A 19,616-nucleotide genomic window follows, 5' to 3' on the forward strand; every position below is an offset into this window, starting at 1 on the left:
TTGAGCACATCTGGGACATCATGTCTCGCTCCATCCACCAACGCCACATTGCACCACAGACTGTCCAGGAGTTGGCGGATGCTTTAGTCCAGGTCTGGGAGGAGATCCCTCATGAGACCATCCGCCACCTCATCAGGAGCATGCCCAGGCGTTGTAGGGAGGTCATACAGGCACGTGGAGGCCACACACACTACTGAGCCTCATTTTGACTTGTTTTAAGGACATTACATCAAAGTTGGATCAGCCTGTAGTGTGGTTTTCCACTTTAATTTTGAGTGTGACTCCAAATCCAGACCTCCATGGGTTGATAAATTTGATTTCCATTGATAGTTTTTGTGTGATTTTGTTGTCAGCACATTCAACTATGTAAAGAAAAAAGTATTTAATAAGAATAGTTCATTCATTCAGATCTAGGATGTGTTATTTTAGTGTTCCCTTTATTTTTTTGAGCAGTGTATATAGAAAAACAGAGATATTTAAGGTCAGGGCGTGACATGGGTGTTAAACGTTCTTGTATTCTCAACTCCTTGCATTACTTCAATACATGTGAAAACTTCTCTGTCGATATTATGCATGATATCTTGGAGGGATTGGCACAATATGACATAACTGCTAATACTGCACTTGATAGACAAGTACACAACATCAAATGAAATAGACAGGAGAATAAAGAGCTTTAACTATGGTTACATGGAGCAAAACAACAAACCTCCTGCAGTGAAGTTAGGAGAGGACTCTAATGACTAAATGTTATCCAGTCCTAGTGTTTACTTTGCAATCTACCACTTATCTTTGGAGACTTAGTTTGTCCAAATGATCTACACTGGTATTTACTGTTGCTTCAGATAGTAAACATGATGTTTTCTCCAATGATATCAAAGGCTATTACAATTTTTTTTAAACACTTAATCGTAGAACACCACAAGTTATTCAAGTAATTGTTTCCAAAAAAGAGGCTGCTATCGAAGCATCATTTTATGGTGCATTACCCCACATGTATGCTTATAATTGGACCTGTTTTGCATAGCTAGTGCATGCACTATGAAGCAAAGCATAATTTCTTTAAAAAACTATGAAAAAGCTTCAAATGTAACTAAAACATTGGCAAAGAAACACAAGTCAAATAGCATACAGTTGGCAGACATTTGACACCAACAGTCATGATCGGTCCAGGTAAAATGTTATCTTTAAATGTGGTGGACTGGGGCTGTAAGATGGCTGAGACTCTTCAGGTACCAATTGACACCATGGTTTTAAATGTTAAATGGGCCAAACACCATGGAAGTATGTATCGTTTAGTTTGTCTTAAAGTCCATTGTGAGATGCCAGTTTTTCAGAAAATCCACCATGTTTTTGTTAAAGATGAGAGGTTACTTTTGCCATACAAACAATGTCTTGATGAGCATATAGAGTTGGGTGTACAACAGAGGGACCTTATGTAGTTGATGTTAAATAGCTTTTCTGTCACAAAGCATTTGATATACAGATGTCTTACAGTTGTGGTGATTGAAGTTTGTTTATTGTCCCATACTGTTTCCTGTGACTCTAAAAACTGCACAGTAAGCTCTTTAAAACCAAGATGTATTGCAATAATGGCTTTTTTATTTACTTTTAATAAAGGGGGGGGGGGGCAGATGCCAAAATGTCATTTTATAGAGGCCACAATTTTATTTTATCAGTGTTTTTGATATGTGAGATGCCAGTTTCACAAAATCCTCCATGTCATTGTTAGATGTATTGAATTGCAATATTGAGCTTTTTTATGTACATGTATTAAAGTGAACAGAGGCCAACATTTCATTTCAGTCCACAATTAAATTTGATTATCATCAGTATTTTGATGTATGTATTGCAAATGTCTTACATTTAAGAATAAAGTTCTTTGTTAAATACTGACTTCTGATTTATTGATGTTAAGTTTAGTTGTACAAATGCTATGCTTGACTGATAATATCCAATTCTATATTGCATGAATTGGCAGTAGAGTTGTTTCCATGTTACTCTAAATAGAGTAAATTACAGTTTGTAGAGTTAAATATAAACACTGAATAGAGTAGAAATAACTCTGCAACAAGAGTAATTTTTACTCTATTTAGACTGGAACCAAATGTTATATTTTGTAGAGTATAATTGTATTCAATTTGAGTAAAATGTACTCAGATAAATTTACTGTGTAGAAAGACCAGAACCTAGGAAGAAACCTAGAGAGGAACCAGGCTATGAGGGGTGGCCAGTCCTCTTCTGGCTGTGCCGGGTGGAGATTATAACAGAATATGGCCAAGATGTTCAAATGTTCATAGACGACCAGCAGGGTCAAATAATAATCAGTGGTTGTTGAGGGTGCCACAGGTCAGCACCTCAGGAGTAAATGTCAGTTGGCTTTTCATATCCGATCATGTCAGGGCATTTCATATGCAGCAGCTGTTAAAAGGGTTGAGGGTTTGAATGGTGCACTTGAAGAGTAATATGGTTGTGGATAGGCCTTCACTGCAGGCTGCAGGGGTTTCCTTTCACCAGCAGGACCCAGGTATTTAAAAAGTTAGGAAGGTGGACGTTTATAGCTATGATGATAAATGGCACTGCCAAGGTGGAGAAAAGGTCCAGGAAGATAAAAATAATTGTGGAAGCAGCAGAGCAGTTCCTGGGGTTGAAAGATTCTGCGAAGGAGTTACATGGAATATTGTCACAAGTGTAACACCCTCTCAGGGGAGATATGGAGCATTGAAGAAGGAAGTAGTGTGTTTTGTTTTGTCAATGTAGCATTTTTATTTGGGTGGATTAGGTTAGTTTCCCTATCACGTATGGATTTTCTTTTCTGCGAAGGAGTTACATGGAATATTGTCACAAGTGTAACACCCTCTGTGTGTTGTTTTCGTTTCGACCAGTCCAGTTGGCGGCGGCAAAACACCCTTTTGGGTTGAACTCAGCCATAAAACCCACAGAAGGAAGAAGGAACGCAACAGATATTTGTGAAGGCGCTTTCCAACGACATATACTTTTTAAATACGGATATAGATTAAGAAAACGGTTGTAGTTTAATTAGCAAGATGTATAGACCTAATTTGATGTTTTTTGTTTTATATTTTTCACTAGAATGTATTTGCCGGAGCCAAAGCGGTAAGTTGTGTACTCGCATTATCTACATTTTTTATCACAAAGTAAAACATGTGCCAAGAAGATTTTATGTTTGTAATGTGTTTGCAATTTTACAGTAGCCTATATACTGATAATGACTACTGCAATTTTACACACATTTGTTTATTCACAAAAAAAACACATGACAACTAACATAACACTTATACACTTACTGATAGACAAGCACGGTCATACAATTTTGTAATACGATATACAACAACAAAAGAACAATACATGAACAAAGGAAATACATTTGATTTATTTTCTTGATATGGTAGAGAATCCGGGGGATAGCCCCAACCGGGACTCAAACCTGGATCTAGCGACTGTCAAGCCAACAACTTAATCATTACACCAAGAGGTCCGAGCTACTTGATGAGTTCGGTTGGTGTTTTGTTAAAGGGATATTTCAAGATTTTGTCAATGAAGCCCTTTATCTACTTCCCCAGAGTCAGATGAACTTGTGGAGACCATTTTTAAGTATATGCGTCCAGTATGAAGGAAGTTGGTGGTACTTTTGAGAGCCAATGCTAACTAGCTGTACCCAAAGATTGTTAGTTATTGCGCTAACGCTATTTAGCAGTTGCACTAACGTTAGAGGTAGTTTCACAAGCCAATGCTAACTTCCTTCATTCTGGACACAGAGCCATAAACAGTTGTTCACCTGACTTTGGGGAAGTAGATAAAGGGCCTCATGTCCAAAAATCGCAAAGTATCTCTTCAATATATTAATATGAAATAGGTTGATTTATAAGTTGCAGAATGTGTCCCACTTCTCACTAATGCATGAGTTTGGGCTTATTTGTTATTGATATGCCACCTACCATTTAGACAACATCATGCAAGGCCTCTCTGACACTATTAATTGAATACATTATTTTGTTGGCCGTTACAGACCTACAGTATGATAGAGATAAATATTTAACATGCAGTCATTTCCTATTCATGTTTTACAGCATAGTCTGAGTAACATGGAGAGAAGGCAGATTCAGACAAATTATCTCAATGTTAAAAATGTTTTCCCTACAGACATCTACTCCCTGAATTACATCTACACTGCCCTGTCAAAGCCAGTAGAATTGCCTGGTATCCATGAGTTCACTGCCATGGGACTGATGAATGACAAACAGATTGATTACTATGACAGTGTGTCAAAGAAGAAGATTCCCAAACAGGACTGGATGAGGGAGATGCTGCCAGCAGACTACTGGGAAAAAGGTACTCAGTCACGCAAGAGCAAGGAGCAGTGGTTCAAAGTCAACGTCAACATCCTGATGGATCGCATGAGGCACAACAACACTGGTGAGAAACAACACAGCTTTTGTGTCACTCTACATAGCTTACTGTAGATATTTTACTAAAACTCCAAGACTTGACCATAACATAGGTGAGTCATTCCCTCTCCTATTCTACTTGTTTTTCCGCTCAGATTTGCATATTCTTCAGTGGAAACATGGCTGTGAGATTGAACGGCAGAGTGACGGTACACTGAAATTCATAAAGGGCACTGACCAATACAGCTACGATGGTGACGACTTCCTGGCCTTTGATGATGACACTATGCAGTGGGTGGCCCCAGTTGATCAAGCTGAGCCGACTAAGAGGAAGTGGGACGGGGTGCTGATCCTCAACACGCACACCAAGGGATACCTGGAGAAGGAGTGTGTGGACTGGCTTTCCAAATTCATGGAATATGGGAAGAAGCATTTGAGAATGGATGATTGTGAGTACCTTTTGAATAGTGTTCTAAACCTCACATAGTGTAGCCTAACTATGGATAACTCAAAGGATCTTTTTACAGCTCAGATAGTTCAGATACCCCCAATGGTGGAACAAACTCCCTCACGACGCCAGGACAGCGGAGTCAATCACCACCTTCCGGAGACACCTGAAACCCCACCTCTTTAAGGAATACCTAGGATAGGATAAAGTAATCCTTCTGACCCCCCCCCCCCCCCCTTTAAAAGATTTAGATGCACTATTGTAAAGTGGCTGTTCCACTGGATGTCATAAGGTGAATGCACCAATTTTGTAAGTCGCTCTGGATAAGAGCGTCTGCTAAATGACTTAAATGTAATGTAAATGTAAATGATACATTTTATTTTTAGATAGATATTGCTTCTAAAGCAGTCTATAGACACGGACTGACTGCAATCCTGATTGTGAGTACTTATGGACCTAAATAGTATAGCCTAACAAATGGTTAACAAAAACAACCATTTGTACATGTGAGATCAGAAATAATATTAATGTTCTCTGTTTATTCCCTCTTTAGCCCCTCCAAAGGTCTATGCATTTGCTAAAAAGGCCAAAACTGCAGGACATGTCAGACTGACCTGCATGGCCACAGGTTTCTATCCCAAAGATGTGTTAATGCATATTAAGAAGAATGGCGTTACATTGACCAAACATGATGGAGTGCAGTCTACAGGAGTCCTACCCAATGATGATGACAGCTACCAGATCAGGATGAGTGTGCAGATCCCAGAGGCAGATAAGGAAACTTATGAATGCTCTGTCAGCCATAGAGCATTGAAGGAACCAATTGTGGTAAAATGGGGTAAAGTAGTCCTTATATTCAATATACCGGTACTGTATGTATTTTCAACAAACCAGTTATTAGCATGGTTATCAATTGTGGTAAAATCAGACGTTTCTGAGTCTGTTAACAGGTCATGAATGCAGATTATTAAAATGTGACAACTGTTTTTCAAGCTCAATGTACAGTATGTTATTGTTAATGCTGAGTATGTCCTCTTATATTGTCTTCCATGCAGATGGGAAATGCTGTGATTGTACCCAAGTAACAGGTGTTATCATTGGTGCTGTTGTTGCGGTGGTCCTCCTGCTCACCGGGGTTACCCCACTGTTGGTTCTTTGGAAGAGAGGCAAAATATGTAAGTTTCTCACATTGTGAATGAATTTCATACAGTATGTTATTTTTCTTATTTGTATTGTTTTGTGAGATAAACTAAAGCGATTATGGTAGTTTAGGCATGTCTAAACCTTTTTCGACATCAGGGCATGACTTTTAGTAAATCTCAAGTCAGGAGGTCAAAAAAAGAGAAGTATTGTATATATATTTTTCCTACCACGGTGTTTCCACTGTTTCAGATACTCATTTAATAAAAACCTGTCATATTTGGCGTTAACATCTTGCTCCATTGTTTTAGTTGCTGGTAAAAAAGGAGCTCTACCACCTACTGGGATCCAGGCACCTCTAAATGGTACCGTTGATACAATGTCATGTTTTTTATCCTTCCTAGAACAATTACATGTGTAGCAGTAGCACAGCAATACCAAAGATCTGGTAGGGATATGTATAATGATGGGCCATCTTATGAGTGTTAATTGTTGTGATTTAATTATGTCTTGTGATAATTAAATGAATGACAGCCCTCTAATCCTTGTTTTTACACATCAATAATTTTTATTAATCACATACAGATGAATAGTTTGACTTCTTATTGTCTACTTGTTGTTCTGGACAATACCGATTAGTATATAGCACAACATCAACCATGTACTTGCAAAGTTATTCTGTTCACATGACTCTGTTACTTTCAGGCAATGGAAATGGAGCAGCTGTTTTGAACATGCCTGGTAAGACTTACAAAACTCATAGTTGTAGAGTGGAGGTCATGTTATGTTTTACAGTTGTTAAAAGCAGATAAGGCTCCAATTTCTTTCATGCAACGGAGTGTAGATTATAATTGCAATTAAGAATGATTGACTGATAACATTGATTTCTGGTATTGTAAAAAACGCCTTCATGAAGTTATCAAAGGTTACTTTAACAATACAGCAAGGTCTGTCATGTTTGCTTTTTGTTGCAAAGGTTGCTTTAATCACCTTTATCACAAATCATGTGGTATATAGACTTGTAAAATGATGGGACTGTGGAACAGTCTAAAGAATAACTAGCAATTAGACACTGAACATAGTGGGGGACAACATGACAAATTAATTCTAACTCATGAATTATCTGTACTGACTAGGATTATTGTGAAACTGACGTGAAATTAAAGTCAAATCTTCTATGTACTAGGTGGGTAGTTTCGATTCAGTCAAATCAGAGAGTGAATTACATTGCTATGATGATTTTTCCGTTAATTCATAGAATTTTATTTGGGAATATGCATGCCTATAGAGGACCAATGATCATCACTGAAGGCTGTATATCTGTATCTAACTAAAGAGTGATTATATTATCTTTTCCCAGTGATAAAGGATGACGCTAGCAGCACTTCCTCTGACTCTGGTAATGTTATTAAAAAGTATTGTCAGTTATTTTATTGTATATTTCTTACGTACATAGTGAATGCAGTTGAAACTGTAGAAGTGCTGATGTTAGTTCTGCTGTTCCAGTTCAAGGCAGCAACGAACGTCTAGAGAGGGAGGCAATGCTGACAAATGGAGGTAACAATTTATCCTTGAGAAAATGTATAAAAAAATATATAATGTAGTACAATCACGGCCTCCTAATCTCATTTTTGTAAGTTACACATTTTTCTGGTGTTAGTTGTTGTTGTAAGTACTATTATGTATCTGAGCACTTAAAGGATTTGGTTCCTCCAGCCATACCACCATGTATCCAACTAGGCCACTGGCACATGTCCATCAACAGTACAAACCATATATTAACCAACATCCCCAAACACCCCAACATCCTTGGACAAATATCAGCATCATGAGACTACATTGACTTGTAATACTAACTGCACTATTACTATTTATTATTTAGTTGTAATTCTGTCAGGTTTGCTTTTTGATGCAAACTTTGCTTTAATAACCTTTATCACAAATCATGTGGTATATAGACTTGTAAAATGAAGGGACTGTGAATCATAGTCAAGAAAATGTTTCTCAAGGAAGGGAACACCTAAAGAAAAGCTAGCAATTAGACACTGAACATAGTGGGGGACAACATGACACATTCATTCTAACTAATGAATTATCTGTACTGAGTAGGATTATTATGACACTGACGTGAAATGTAAAGTCACATCTTCTATGTACTAGGCGGGTAGTTTTAAATTCTGTCAAATCAGGAAGTGAATTAAATGAATGTATTGGAAATTGCCCATTGTTTGCTATGAGGTTTTTTCAGTTAATTAATCAAATTTTAAGTGGGAATATGCATGGCTATAGAGGACCAATTATCATCACTGAATACTGTATATAAGTAAAGAGTAATTATATTTTATTTTCCCAGTCATAAAGGATGACGCTAGCAGCACTTCCTCTGACTCTGGTAATGTTATTTAAAAGTATTGCCAGTTATTTTATTGTATATTTCTTAAGTACATAGTGAATGCAGTTGAAACTGTAGAAGTTCTGATGTTAGTTCTGCTGTTCCAGGTCAAGGCAGCAACGAACGTCTTGAGAGGGAGGCAATGCTGGCAAACTGAGGTAATATAATTTATCCTTAAAATATATATATAATGTAGTACAATCATGGCCCCCCAATCTCATTCTTGAAAGTTACACATTTTTCTGGTGTTAGTTGTTGTTGAAAGTACTATTATGTATCTGAGCACTTAAAGGATTTGGTTCCTCCAGCCATACCACCATGCATACAACTAGGCAACTGGCACATGTTCATCAACAGTACAAACCATATATTAAGTAACATCCCCAAACACCCAGTGGTAGAAAAAGTACTCAATTGTCATACTTGAGTAAAAGTAAATATACCTTAATAGAAAATGACTCAAGTAAAAGTGAGTCCCCCAGTAAAATACTACTTGAGTAAAAGTCTAAAAGTATTTGGGTTTAAATATACTTAAGTATCAAAAGTAAATGGAATTTCTAAAATGTACTTAAGTATCAAAAGTAAAAGTATAAACCATTTCAAATTTCTTATATCAAGCAAACCAGACAGCACAATTTTCTTGTTATTGTGTTTTGTGAGTCTGCCAGATCAGAGGCATTGGGGATGACCAGAGATGTTCTCTTGATAAGTGTGTGAATTGGTCCATTTCCTGTCAAAATGTAACGAGTACAAAAAATCTATATATTTTTTCTTTAGGAATGTAGTGAAGTAAAAGTAAAAGTTGGCAAAAATATAAATAGCAAAGTAATGTTCAGATAACAAAAAAACTACTTAAGTAGTACTTTAAAGTATTTTTACTTAAGTACTTTACACCACTGCAAACATCCCAACATCCTTTTACAAATATCAGCATCATGAGTCTACATGGATATGTAATACTATCTGCACCATTACTATTTAGGTGTAATTCTTAGTTATCTAAATGATTGTATTATTGTTATTAGCATTTCTACTGTTCATGCAGCTATAGCCCTGAGTATAAAGAGCAAGCAGTCATTCCCATAATGACTTTCTCTCTCTATTCTCTCAGACATTGAGGAGTGACTGACAACGCATCTAAATCTAGCAAACAACATGTGATTCTGTTTGTCAACAAATACTGTCAATCTGGATGTGTACATTCCCAAGAATTGACCGTTTTGATCGGCTTGGATTTGAATACTTATTAATGAACGTTTTGATCTTTCGAATATCATAATAGAATTCCTTTTCAAATTGATTTGTAAATCGCCTATATTTTGGCCATTTAAATGTATTGGTATTGGAACCTTATTCTATTTCTATTGTAGATTGTTTATTTTAAACTAGAAACCAATCATTTAAATCGTTGCACACACATAAACACACATGCACTGAACTGCTTTTTAAATATGTTTTGTTTGAATTTTTCGGGGAAAGTATAAAGTACTGCTTTAATAAAAGACTCCTTTATGAACCAATGTGAACGCCTCAGTATCCCTTATGTGTTCAACACTGCATGCCACGTTTGACTGGTCCAATAATTATTGGACCCTTGTTATGCTTTTGAGTCATTATAACAATGAAGGATACCAATGAATAAAGTTAAGATTGTGCATATAGGCCTAGCTGCAGTTAACACAAGCAACCAAACTAGTTTGACCATGTTCCATGAGGAAAGATGGGACTTCACCTGTCAGGAGAGCCCAGGTTCACTGTCGTCGCACTGTGTGGCTCACCTGCGAATTTGACACAGAAATTATTTAGGATAGATATTCTTATTATTTTTTTTTAAACTTTTGAACATAACAAGGCCAATGTAGTTGATTATAGCTGAGTATGTATGGTGATACTATTAGGTAACGTTTAGGTGAAAAAAGACTGTGGGGTTTACCCAAAGAATGCACGAGGAACCATTTAGAAATAACACATTTTTGTTTTCATTGCAAAAGTTGCTTTTATCACTTATCATAAATCACGTGGTACATTAGTCATAAACAGGACAGACAGAGGAGTTACTGTAGTTCTGATCCAGAACAGGTTTGTCAAGGAAGTAAAACACTGAAGAATAACAAGCATGCTGTTTGACACAATGAACCTAGGTGTTCTTCACATACTTCCTAGGTGTACTTCACATACTTTCAGCTTTAGTATGAAGATCGACAAGGATAAGATCCTCCTTCAAGATCAAAACAACTTGCTGATAAATGTTGTCATGTTCCCACACAAGAGCCTCATAGAGGAGAATTATTGTGGCAGAATACAATGACTGGGAAAAGCCAAAACTTTGTTTAATTTCAACGTCAGTTGACTTATCTTTTTTATACATATAAAAATATATATATTTTTTAAGCACATTTCTGACTTTAATATCCGATAGAGAGAAAGGATTACAGTGGAGAAAGATAGAGAGACATGACAGTAATATGATGTCATCATTTTCTTTATTATTGTCACGCTCGTCGTAATGAGTAGACCAAGGCGCAGCGTGCATAGAGTTCCACATATTTTGATAAAGAGAAACTCACCAAACAAAACAATAAAGAACAAACGAAACGCTACTGGTATGCACTCAGGCAACTCAATGTAGACAAGATCCCACAACTAACAATGGGGAAAAGGGCTACCTAAATATGATCCCCAATTAGAGACAACGATAAACAGCTGTCTCTGATTGGGAACCATATCAGGCCAACATAGACATACAAAAACCTAGATGACCACCCTAGTCACTATCACGCCCCAACCAACACAGAGAAAGAACAGCTTACTATGGTCAGGGCGTGACAATTATTTGTAATAATATAAGCATAATAAGATTATCACAAGCTCTTTTTCAGGGAAGACCAGAGACAACCCCTCTCCTCTTGACTCAGGTAATGTTTAAAATGATTACCTCATTACGTTTTTTTTGTGACATTGGTTTTGACTCGGTCTAACAAGTAAACTGTGTAGGTGATGGGGTTGGACTGTTTTGCTGTTCTTTTTTCAGGTCAGGGTTCTAGTGAAGGTTCTTGTCAGGAAGGATCTCCAACTGGCAGCCGTGAAGATATTGATGAGAACCAACAACTGTTACCTGGTGACGGTCTGTATATATCAACCTCCCTCTCTGCATCAATTGCACCCTTTCGGGTTTGGGTCATCTAAATAAGTAACTGATAAATAAAGGTGAAAAAAATGAAAAATAAATTGCATGTGATCGTCTGCAACACGTGTGTAGATACCTGCATTCAGTATAGTTGCGTAGCTGCGCAAAATGTTATGCAGCATTGATGCAATGACTCAGTCTGTGTGTTCGAAGCGTCAGGGTCGTAACCAATGGAGACCTAAGCTGCAGCTAGAGTCCTTCTGGCCTGGTATGTTAATTCTCAACTCATCCTTTATATGCTCGTGTAAAAAGGGGGTGTTTCCGTTATGCTGACATGCTCTCTGAGCTCCCTCGGGCGTGGCTACTTACTGGGCAAAGTATCATCAAAACTATGATCTTGATAGAAAATTTAACAAAAAATATTCTCTTCATCCCTGGTATTTCCTACACAATGTAAAGGATGGAAACCTGACATACACAGTGTGAAAACTCTTCAAGTTACAATATTTTTGTTACGTCATTTTTATACCATTTTTAATGACATTACAAAATAGACATTAATTTCCCATATTCCATCTCTCATCATCCCCTACATTTGGATGTTAAAAATATTGTCCCCGTATTCACTGTTGGAAGTTCGAGTTTTTGTGCGGCAAAACGTCTGTAACAAAGAGATTCCAATCTCAATACTAAAGGGTAGAGAGAGAAAGTTTGCCCCTCTAGAGATTTACAATTTACGACGGGGCATGAGGTGTCATAAAACCCCCACACCAATCCCTCCTCCCCTCTGCAGGTGAGAGAGGTCTGGTGGATGTTGATCCATTGTAACCTGATCATTGGATCCTCACAGGAGAGTCATGACACCATTATTCCTCCTCCACCAAACTTTACAGTTGGCACTATGCATTGGGGCAGGTAGCGTTCTCCTGGCATCCACCAAACCCAGATTAATCCATCAGACTGCCAGATGGTGAAGTGTGATTCATCACTCCAGCTGACGCTTGGCATTGCGCATGGTGATTTTAGGCTTATTTGCAGCTGCTCGCCCCATGGAAACCCATTTCATGAAGCTCCCGACTAACAGGTATTGTGCTGACGTTGCTTCCTGAGGCAGTTTGTAACTTGGTAGTGAACGCTTCAGCATTCGGCAGTCCCATTCTGTGAGCTTGTGTGGCCTACCACTTCGCGGTTGAGCCGTTGTTGCTCCTAGTCGTTTCAACTTCGCAATAACAGCGCTTACAGTTGACCGAGGCAGCTCTAGCAGGGCAGAAATTTTATGAACTTACTTGTTGGAAAGGTGGCATCCTATGACAGTGCCACCTTGAAAGTCACTGAGCTCTTCAGTAAGGCCATTCTACTGCCAATGTTTGTCTATGGAGATTACATGGTTGTGTGCTTGATTTTATACTCCTTTTAGCAACGGGTGTGGCTGAAATAGCCAAATCCACTAATTTGAAGGAGTGTCCACATATTTTTGTATATCGTATGTAGATATTACCTACTCAATTAATTCACTGTTTCGGGCGGGCTAACATCGATTAACTTTTCAGGAACTTTCAAGTTGAACTTTCACTATGCATGGTTAAATAGCTTACTAGTTGTCTCGTGAAAACCTTGTAGCTACTTAGGCATGCCTAAAGGCTTTAGCTAGCTAGCTTCTCTTCTTCCCTCCTGACTCCCAGCAGCTCTCTCTCCCTGTCTCTGAAGAGGAGGTTCCCCCTGAGCAGCAGCACTGTGAGCATGAAGGTGCTCCAGTCTGGGGCAGGAGGACCCAGAACCGACACAGATTAAAGAGGAACAGAAGGAACTCAAGACCAGCCCTGAGGAAGTGCAGCTTCAAGGTCAATAGGCTAATACCAAAGAGTTAATGTGCATTTCTCGCTGTGTGAAAAGTGAATGGGATCAGGAGGACCCACTTCAGTCCTTGTCTCTTCCCAAAACCCAGACTGTGGAGAACAGAGAGTGACTCTAAACTAGTGGAACTAAAATATTTTGGTGCTGTGACCCAGCTAAAGTGTTTAGACATTCCCTGTGACCCTCCAGATAATCAAAACAATGCCTCCAGCTACATCTCAGCTGTAAGCAGCGACTCAGTAGGACTTTACAGCAGCGCACGCACCATTGGATCCCGACCCACCAGCGGGAGAACACTGTTCAAAATGTAACACCACGTTTAACAAATGCCACTGTGGCGAAGCATTTGCTCTGAAAGCTGGCCTACAGAGACATGTCACTCTTGCCAGGGAGAGACCCAGCAAATGCCCCTTCTGCAAAAACCGCTACAACTCCACCTGTCAACTCAAGGCCCATGTCCCACTCTGTTAGACAGCAAAAACACAACCTGCTGCAGCTCCTCAGTACAACCAAGAAGAGAATGTACTTCACCTACCACTGAACACAGCAGGGCAGGCCAAAACTAAACGGCGGGCACTGGTTGGACCACCTTTGATCATGACAAATGTCTGTAATAAAGACCTTTTGTGGGGGGAAAAACTCATTCTGATTGGCTGGGCCTGGCTCCCAAGTTGGTGGGACAATGCCCTCCAAGATCCATCCATGGCTACACCCCTCCCCAGTCATGTGAAATCCATAGATTAGGGCGTCATTTATTTATTTAAACTGTAACTGTAAAAAAAAATCAACTTGCATTTATTTTTTTGTTCAGTATATAATAATGCTATGGTAAATTTAAGCATTTTATGATTATTCCTCGTGACTCCTCGTTTTGTTCAACAGTTTGTCATGGTTGTTATGATATCAATATGTGCACGCAGTTTAGAGTTTCAAGTTTTAATGTCATGTGCACAAGTACAGTGAAACGCCTTTCTTGTAAGCCATGAACCCAACAATGCAGTAATCAATAAGAAGATGTATAGATGTTTGTGATGATATTGTGCACAGTGAGTGCCAGGAAATGTGCGTATGCAATATCAAGTAACCCAACCCCACCCCTAATATGACAATATGAGGTCTTTGTACTTTAATAAATGGTCTGTATTAACTAATGGAAGTATAGGATGTCTTTTATTTACTCGTTGTCTAAAAGCATTTTTCAACAGAACAGATAGCTGAAGTAAATTCCTATCAGTCAAATCGGAGAAGTCGTACCTTACTATTTTTATTTTATACTTTTTTTACCAGTTTTTTTTCTCCCTCTCATCGCTGCAACTCCCGTACCGACCGGGAGAAGTGAAGGTCGAAAACCGTGCGTCCTCCGAAACACAACCCAACCAAGCCGCACTGCTTCTTGACACAATGCCCACTTAACCCGGAAGCCAGCCGCACCAATGTGTCAGAGGAAACACTGTACACCTGGCAATCGTGTCAGCGTGCACTGCGCCCGGCCCACCACAGGAGTCGCTAGTGCGCGATGGGACAAGGACATCCCTGCCGGCCAAACCCTCCCCTAACCTGTACGACGCTGGGCCAATTGTGCGCTGCCCCATGGGTCTCACGGTTGCGGCCTGCTGCGACAGAGCCTGGATTCGAACCCAGAATCTCTAGTGGCACAGCTAGCACTACGATGCAGTGCCTTAGTAAGTCGTACCTTACTAGACTGCTTTTAACAGACCTGGTTTAGTTAGGATCATGCTACAATCCTCTTAGACATGCTCCAGAACATTGGCAATTAGGAAGTATTTATAAAACCTCCTGCTTTGGGCTGGATGTTTCAATGTGTATTTCATACATGTATAATCTATGAGCAGAATTACTGTTGTACCTCAATTGGCCACAAAGTCCCTAGTTTGAAAGCAACTGTTTTCTGGAAGATGTGAAGCACCATTTTCCCCCACATGGGCCAGCCCCCTAGCAATTAGAGTTTCAGCCAATGAGTTTCAGCCCCTCGCCATTTGACTAACAGCTAGCAAGATGCACACAAAGCAGAACAAGAGAGGGAGCACATATCTGCACATATGTGACATAGCAAGCAATTTTCAGGGCCCACTTTTGGCTCGTGAGCACTACTTTCATAACTACTGGCTAAAAAGTATACAAACGTACAGGAGAATCTCTTTAAAAGGAGAATTTACTAAGCACACAGGACTGTCCTCTATGAGGATAACCTCTGTTTAGTCATTCATTTAATCTATAGTGTGGGAGTGACCTCAATAAACCACTTATGATTGTGTCGTGGAAATTTTTAAACAGTGTCGTGGAAATTACCACTAGAGACACTCAAAGTCAATCTTAAATGAATCATTGTGGTCTAAGGCACTGCATCGCAGTGCTAGCTGTGCCACTAGGGATCCTGGTTCGAAAGCCTATTCCCCCTCAGGAAACTAAAAGGATTTGGCATCTGTCCTCAGATCCTCAAAAGGTTCTACAGCTGCAACATCGAGAGCATCCTGACTGGTTGCATCACTGCCTGGTACAGCAATTGCTCGGCCTCTGACCGCAAGGCACTACAAATGGTAGTGCGTACGGCCCAGTACATCACTGGGGCTAAGCTGCCTGCCATCCAGGACCTCTACACCAGGAGGTGTCAGAGGAAGGCCCTAAAAATGGTCAAAGACCCCAGCCACCCCAGTCATAGACTGTTCTCTCTACTACCGCATGGCAAGCAGTACCAGAGTGCCAAGTCTAGGACAAAAAGGATTCTCAACTGTTTTTACCCCCAAGCCATAAGACTCCTGAACAGGTAATCAAATGGCTACCCGGACAATTTGCATTGTGTGCCCCCCCCAATCCCTTTTTTTACACTGCTGCTACTCTCTGTTTATCATAAATGCATAGTCACTTTAACCATACATTCATGTACATACTACTTCAATTAGCCCGACCAACCGGTGCCCCCGCACATTGGCTACCCGGGCTATCTGCATTGTATCCCGCCACCCACCACCCGCCAACCCCTCTTTTACGCTATTGCTACTCTCTGTTGATCATATATGCATAGTGATCATATATGCATAGTCACTTTAACCATATCTGCATGTACATACTACCTCAATCAGCCCGACTAACCTGTGCCTGTATATAGCCTCGCTACTGTATATAGCCTCTCTACTGTTATTTTTCACTGTCTTTTTACTGTTGTTTTTATTTCTTTACTTACCTATTGTTCACCTAATACCTTTTATTTATTTATACTTAGAAATTGCACTGTTGGTTAGAGCCTGTAAGTAAGCATTTCACTGTAAAGTCTACACCTGTTATATTCGGTGCACGTGACAAATAAACTTTGATAGAATTTGATTTGAGCCATAGAGTACAGTTATGAGAATATCAATTCGTATTTTGTAGGATTTAGGTTTGTAAATGAGGAGCAGCTGATCGAATTACCAATCTTGAGGAATCCATTTGAGTTATCCAAACTGGTGGAGAGAGGGCTGGGTAGGATCACGAGAGGCGGGCTGGTTTTGATTTGTTGTGCTTCTGAAGATCAGAAGAAATGTGTGTTGCGTCTCAAATCAAATCAAATGTTATTTGTCACATGCGCCGAATACAACAAATGTAGACCTTACCGTGAAATGCTGACTTACAAGCCCTTAACCAACAGTGCAGTTCAAGAAGTAAATGTAAAACTCTGTTCATGTAAACTCTGGTGGTATAAAAGCCCAGTTATGCACTGCGAGGGTCAGACCTGTTGAATGAGCAAATCCTCATCTATGGGCGCATCTGTAGTTTTAAGGATGAAAATTAATATGAAGATATTTTAAATCGCAGCATAGGAAATAACCTTTTTCATTTCGCACAAACTTTTTCATATCATACATCTAAAATGTTGAGTTTTTCTTGCAAAAGCCCCCAGGCAAATGCTAATTACTTGACAAAACACTTGAAGTTGGTCCACGGACTCTTGCTAACCAGGAACGACACTATCGCCTTAATTATGCGTCGCCTCACGGATCTCCCGGTTGTCCACAGGTTTATGGCACGAGTTCTGGGTTCAGAACCCAGCATACTTTGGTGGCGCAGCATAGCACTTGTTCTGATGCAGTGGCGAAGGCCCCTGCGCCACTCCGGGAGAATATGTAGCAGTATGTCACGCCCTGACCATAGAGAGCTGTTTATTCTCTATGTTGGTTAGGTCGGGGTGTGATTTAAGGGTGGGTTATCAAGGGGCATTATATGTCTATGTTCCCAATCAGAGGCAGGTGTTTATCGTTGTCTCTGATTGGGGATCATATTTAGGTAGCAATTTCCCCATTGTGCTTTGTGGGATCTTGTCTAGGTATAGTTGCCTGTGAGCACTACTCTGAGCTTCACGGTTCGTTTGTTCGCTTTATTGTTTTTGTTTAAGTTTCTCTTCCAAATAAAAGGATGGAAACATACCACGCTGCATCTTGGTCCACTCCTTATAACGATCGTGACACAGTAAGTCATTTTGATGACTTGCCATCAACAAGTTCCCCTTCTGACTCAGTCCTTGTCAATAAGAGTCTTGTAGACAGCCGCGCTGCAACCATAGCTGAACTTAAAGTGGCAGGTGTAGGTGAAACAACCATTAACTCATTGGTCATTTCCATGGAAGAGATAGTTGATGATATTCAAGCTAAAGAAGCTGTGAAGTGTGTCTATACAGGAGACAAGTAAAATTGATCAGTGTTTAGAAAAAATGTAATCCTTTTGGTGTATTAAATTCTGAAAGTAAGAGAAGGCAGTACTTTACAGAAAAGTGGGGAAGGGTAGACCCAGTTGAATACGTTCTTGGTTCAAGATTTGATACACAACGCAATCGGACTACTGAAGGCTATGATCAAATTGTTGTTACTGATAAATTTGTTTACATCCCAATTTTGAAAACATGTGTTTATTTACAAACACCCTAATATAAAGGAGATGATGCAAACTGATTCCAGTTCAAGTAAACGTTGACTTATGTGATGGAGATCTGTTCAAGAGCCATGCTCTATTTTCAAAACAGAAGCATGCAATTCAGATACAGCTTTTCTATGATTTTTAAACTGCAAATCCTCTTGGATCAAAACGGGAAATACATAAATTAGGAGCAATCTATTTCACCTTATGGAATTTTTCTCAAGTTCAACTCATTTCTGTTTAATATTCATTTGGTTGCTTTATTTCATGCCCAAGACGTTAAAACATATGGTTTTTCTAAAATACTTGATCCAATTGTGCAGGATATTAAAGTACTTGAGGGATGGAATTATGCTCCCCTTGTATGATCAACCAGCGTATGGAACTATTGTCCAAGTTACAGGTGACAACCTTGGTCTTCACTGTTTACTTGGTTTTGTTGAATCATTCAGTGCCAGATATTGTTGCCGTTTTTGTCTTGCTGAGAAAGAGGACTTTCAGACTGAATTTGAAGATTCATCCAAGATAGTTATGCGAACTCGAGCACTTCATGCAGAACACTGCCAAAAAAAAGATGAATCCCAGTCTTCCCTCTGTGATGGGTTGTCACGTTCGTCATAATGATGAGACCAAGGCGCAACGTGAGTAGAGTTCCACATAATTTTAATGAACTGAAACTCACCTAACAAAACAACAAATGAAACGTGACGCTACTGATGTGCACTAAAACAACTATACACAGACAAGATCCCACAACACAAATGAAGAAAATGGCTACCTAAATATGATCCCCAATCAGAGACAACAATAAACAGCTGTCTCTGATTGGGAACCATATCAGGCCAACATAGACATACAAAAACCTTAGACATACAAAAACCCTAGACATACAAAAACTAGAGTACCCACCCTAGTCACACCCTGACCTAATCAAAATATATAGAAAAACAGAGATATCTAAGGTCAGGGCGTGACATGGGTGTTAAACGTTCTTGCATTCTCAACTCCTTGCAGTACTTCAATACATGTGAAAACTTCTCTGTCAATATTATGCATGATATCTTGGAGGGATTGGCACAATATGACATAACTGCTAATACTGCACTTGATAGACAAGTACACAACATCAAATGAAATAGACAGCAGAATAAAGAGCTTTAACTATGGTTACATGGAGCAAAACAACAAACCTCCTGCAGTGAAGTTAGGAGAGGACTCTAATGACTAAATGTTATCCAGTCCTAGTGTTTACTTCGCAATCTACCACTTATCTTTGGAGACTTAGTTTGTCCAAATGATCTACACTGGTATTTACTGTTGCTTCAGATAGTAAACATT

At 39.3% G+C, this 19,616-nt stretch overlaps 1 protein-coding gene across 4 annotated transcripts in view; it reads left to right on the forward strand.

The window, feature by feature from the left end:
* The window catches only part of LOC139554674 (major histocompatibility complex class I-related gene protein-like), a 29,522-nt gene extending 19,613 nt beyond the window's left edge, over positions 1–9,909 (forward strand). Inside the window, exons 1-12 of one of the 4 annotated variants that reach the window (XM_071367691.1) lie at positions 2,712–3,117; positions 4,165–4,437; positions 4,565–4,858; positions 5,411–5,695; positions 5,913–6,032; positions 6,309–6,362; positions 6,703–6,738; positions 7,358–7,396; positions 7,504–7,554; positions 8,351–8,389; positions 8,497–8,547; positions 9,501–9,909. In XM_071367691.1, coding sequence (XP_071223792.1) covers positions 3,048–3,117; positions 4,165–4,437; positions 4,565–4,858; positions 5,411–5,695; positions 5,913–6,032; positions 6,309–6,362; positions 6,703–6,738; positions 7,358–7,396; positions 7,504–7,554; positions 8,351–8,389; positions 8,497–8,546 — 1,311 coding nt within the window. In that variant the 5' untranslated portion in view covers positions 2,712–3,047 and the 3' untranslated portion in view covers position 8,547; positions 9,501–9,909. Of the gene's footprint in view, positions 1–2,703; positions 3,118–4,164; positions 4,438–4,564; positions 4,859–5,410; positions 5,696–5,912; positions 6,033–6,308; positions 6,363–6,702; positions 6,739–7,357; positions 7,397–7,503; positions 7,555–8,350; positions 8,390–8,496; positions 8,548–9,500 lie in introns of those variants that run through there. The other 3 variants (XM_071367694.1, XM_071367693.1, XM_071367695.1) reach the window with 3 other exon arrangements.
* Positions 9,910–19,616: the final 9,707 nt, after the last annotated feature.

Source organism: Salvelinus alpinus, chromosome 26 (assembly GCF_045679555.1).
Source record: "Salvelinus alpinus chromosome 26, SLU_Salpinus.1, whole genome shotgun sequence".
Classification (NCBI taxonomy): Eukaryota; Metazoa; Chordata; class Actinopteri; order Salmoniformes; family Salmonidae; genus Salvelinus; species Salvelinus alpinus.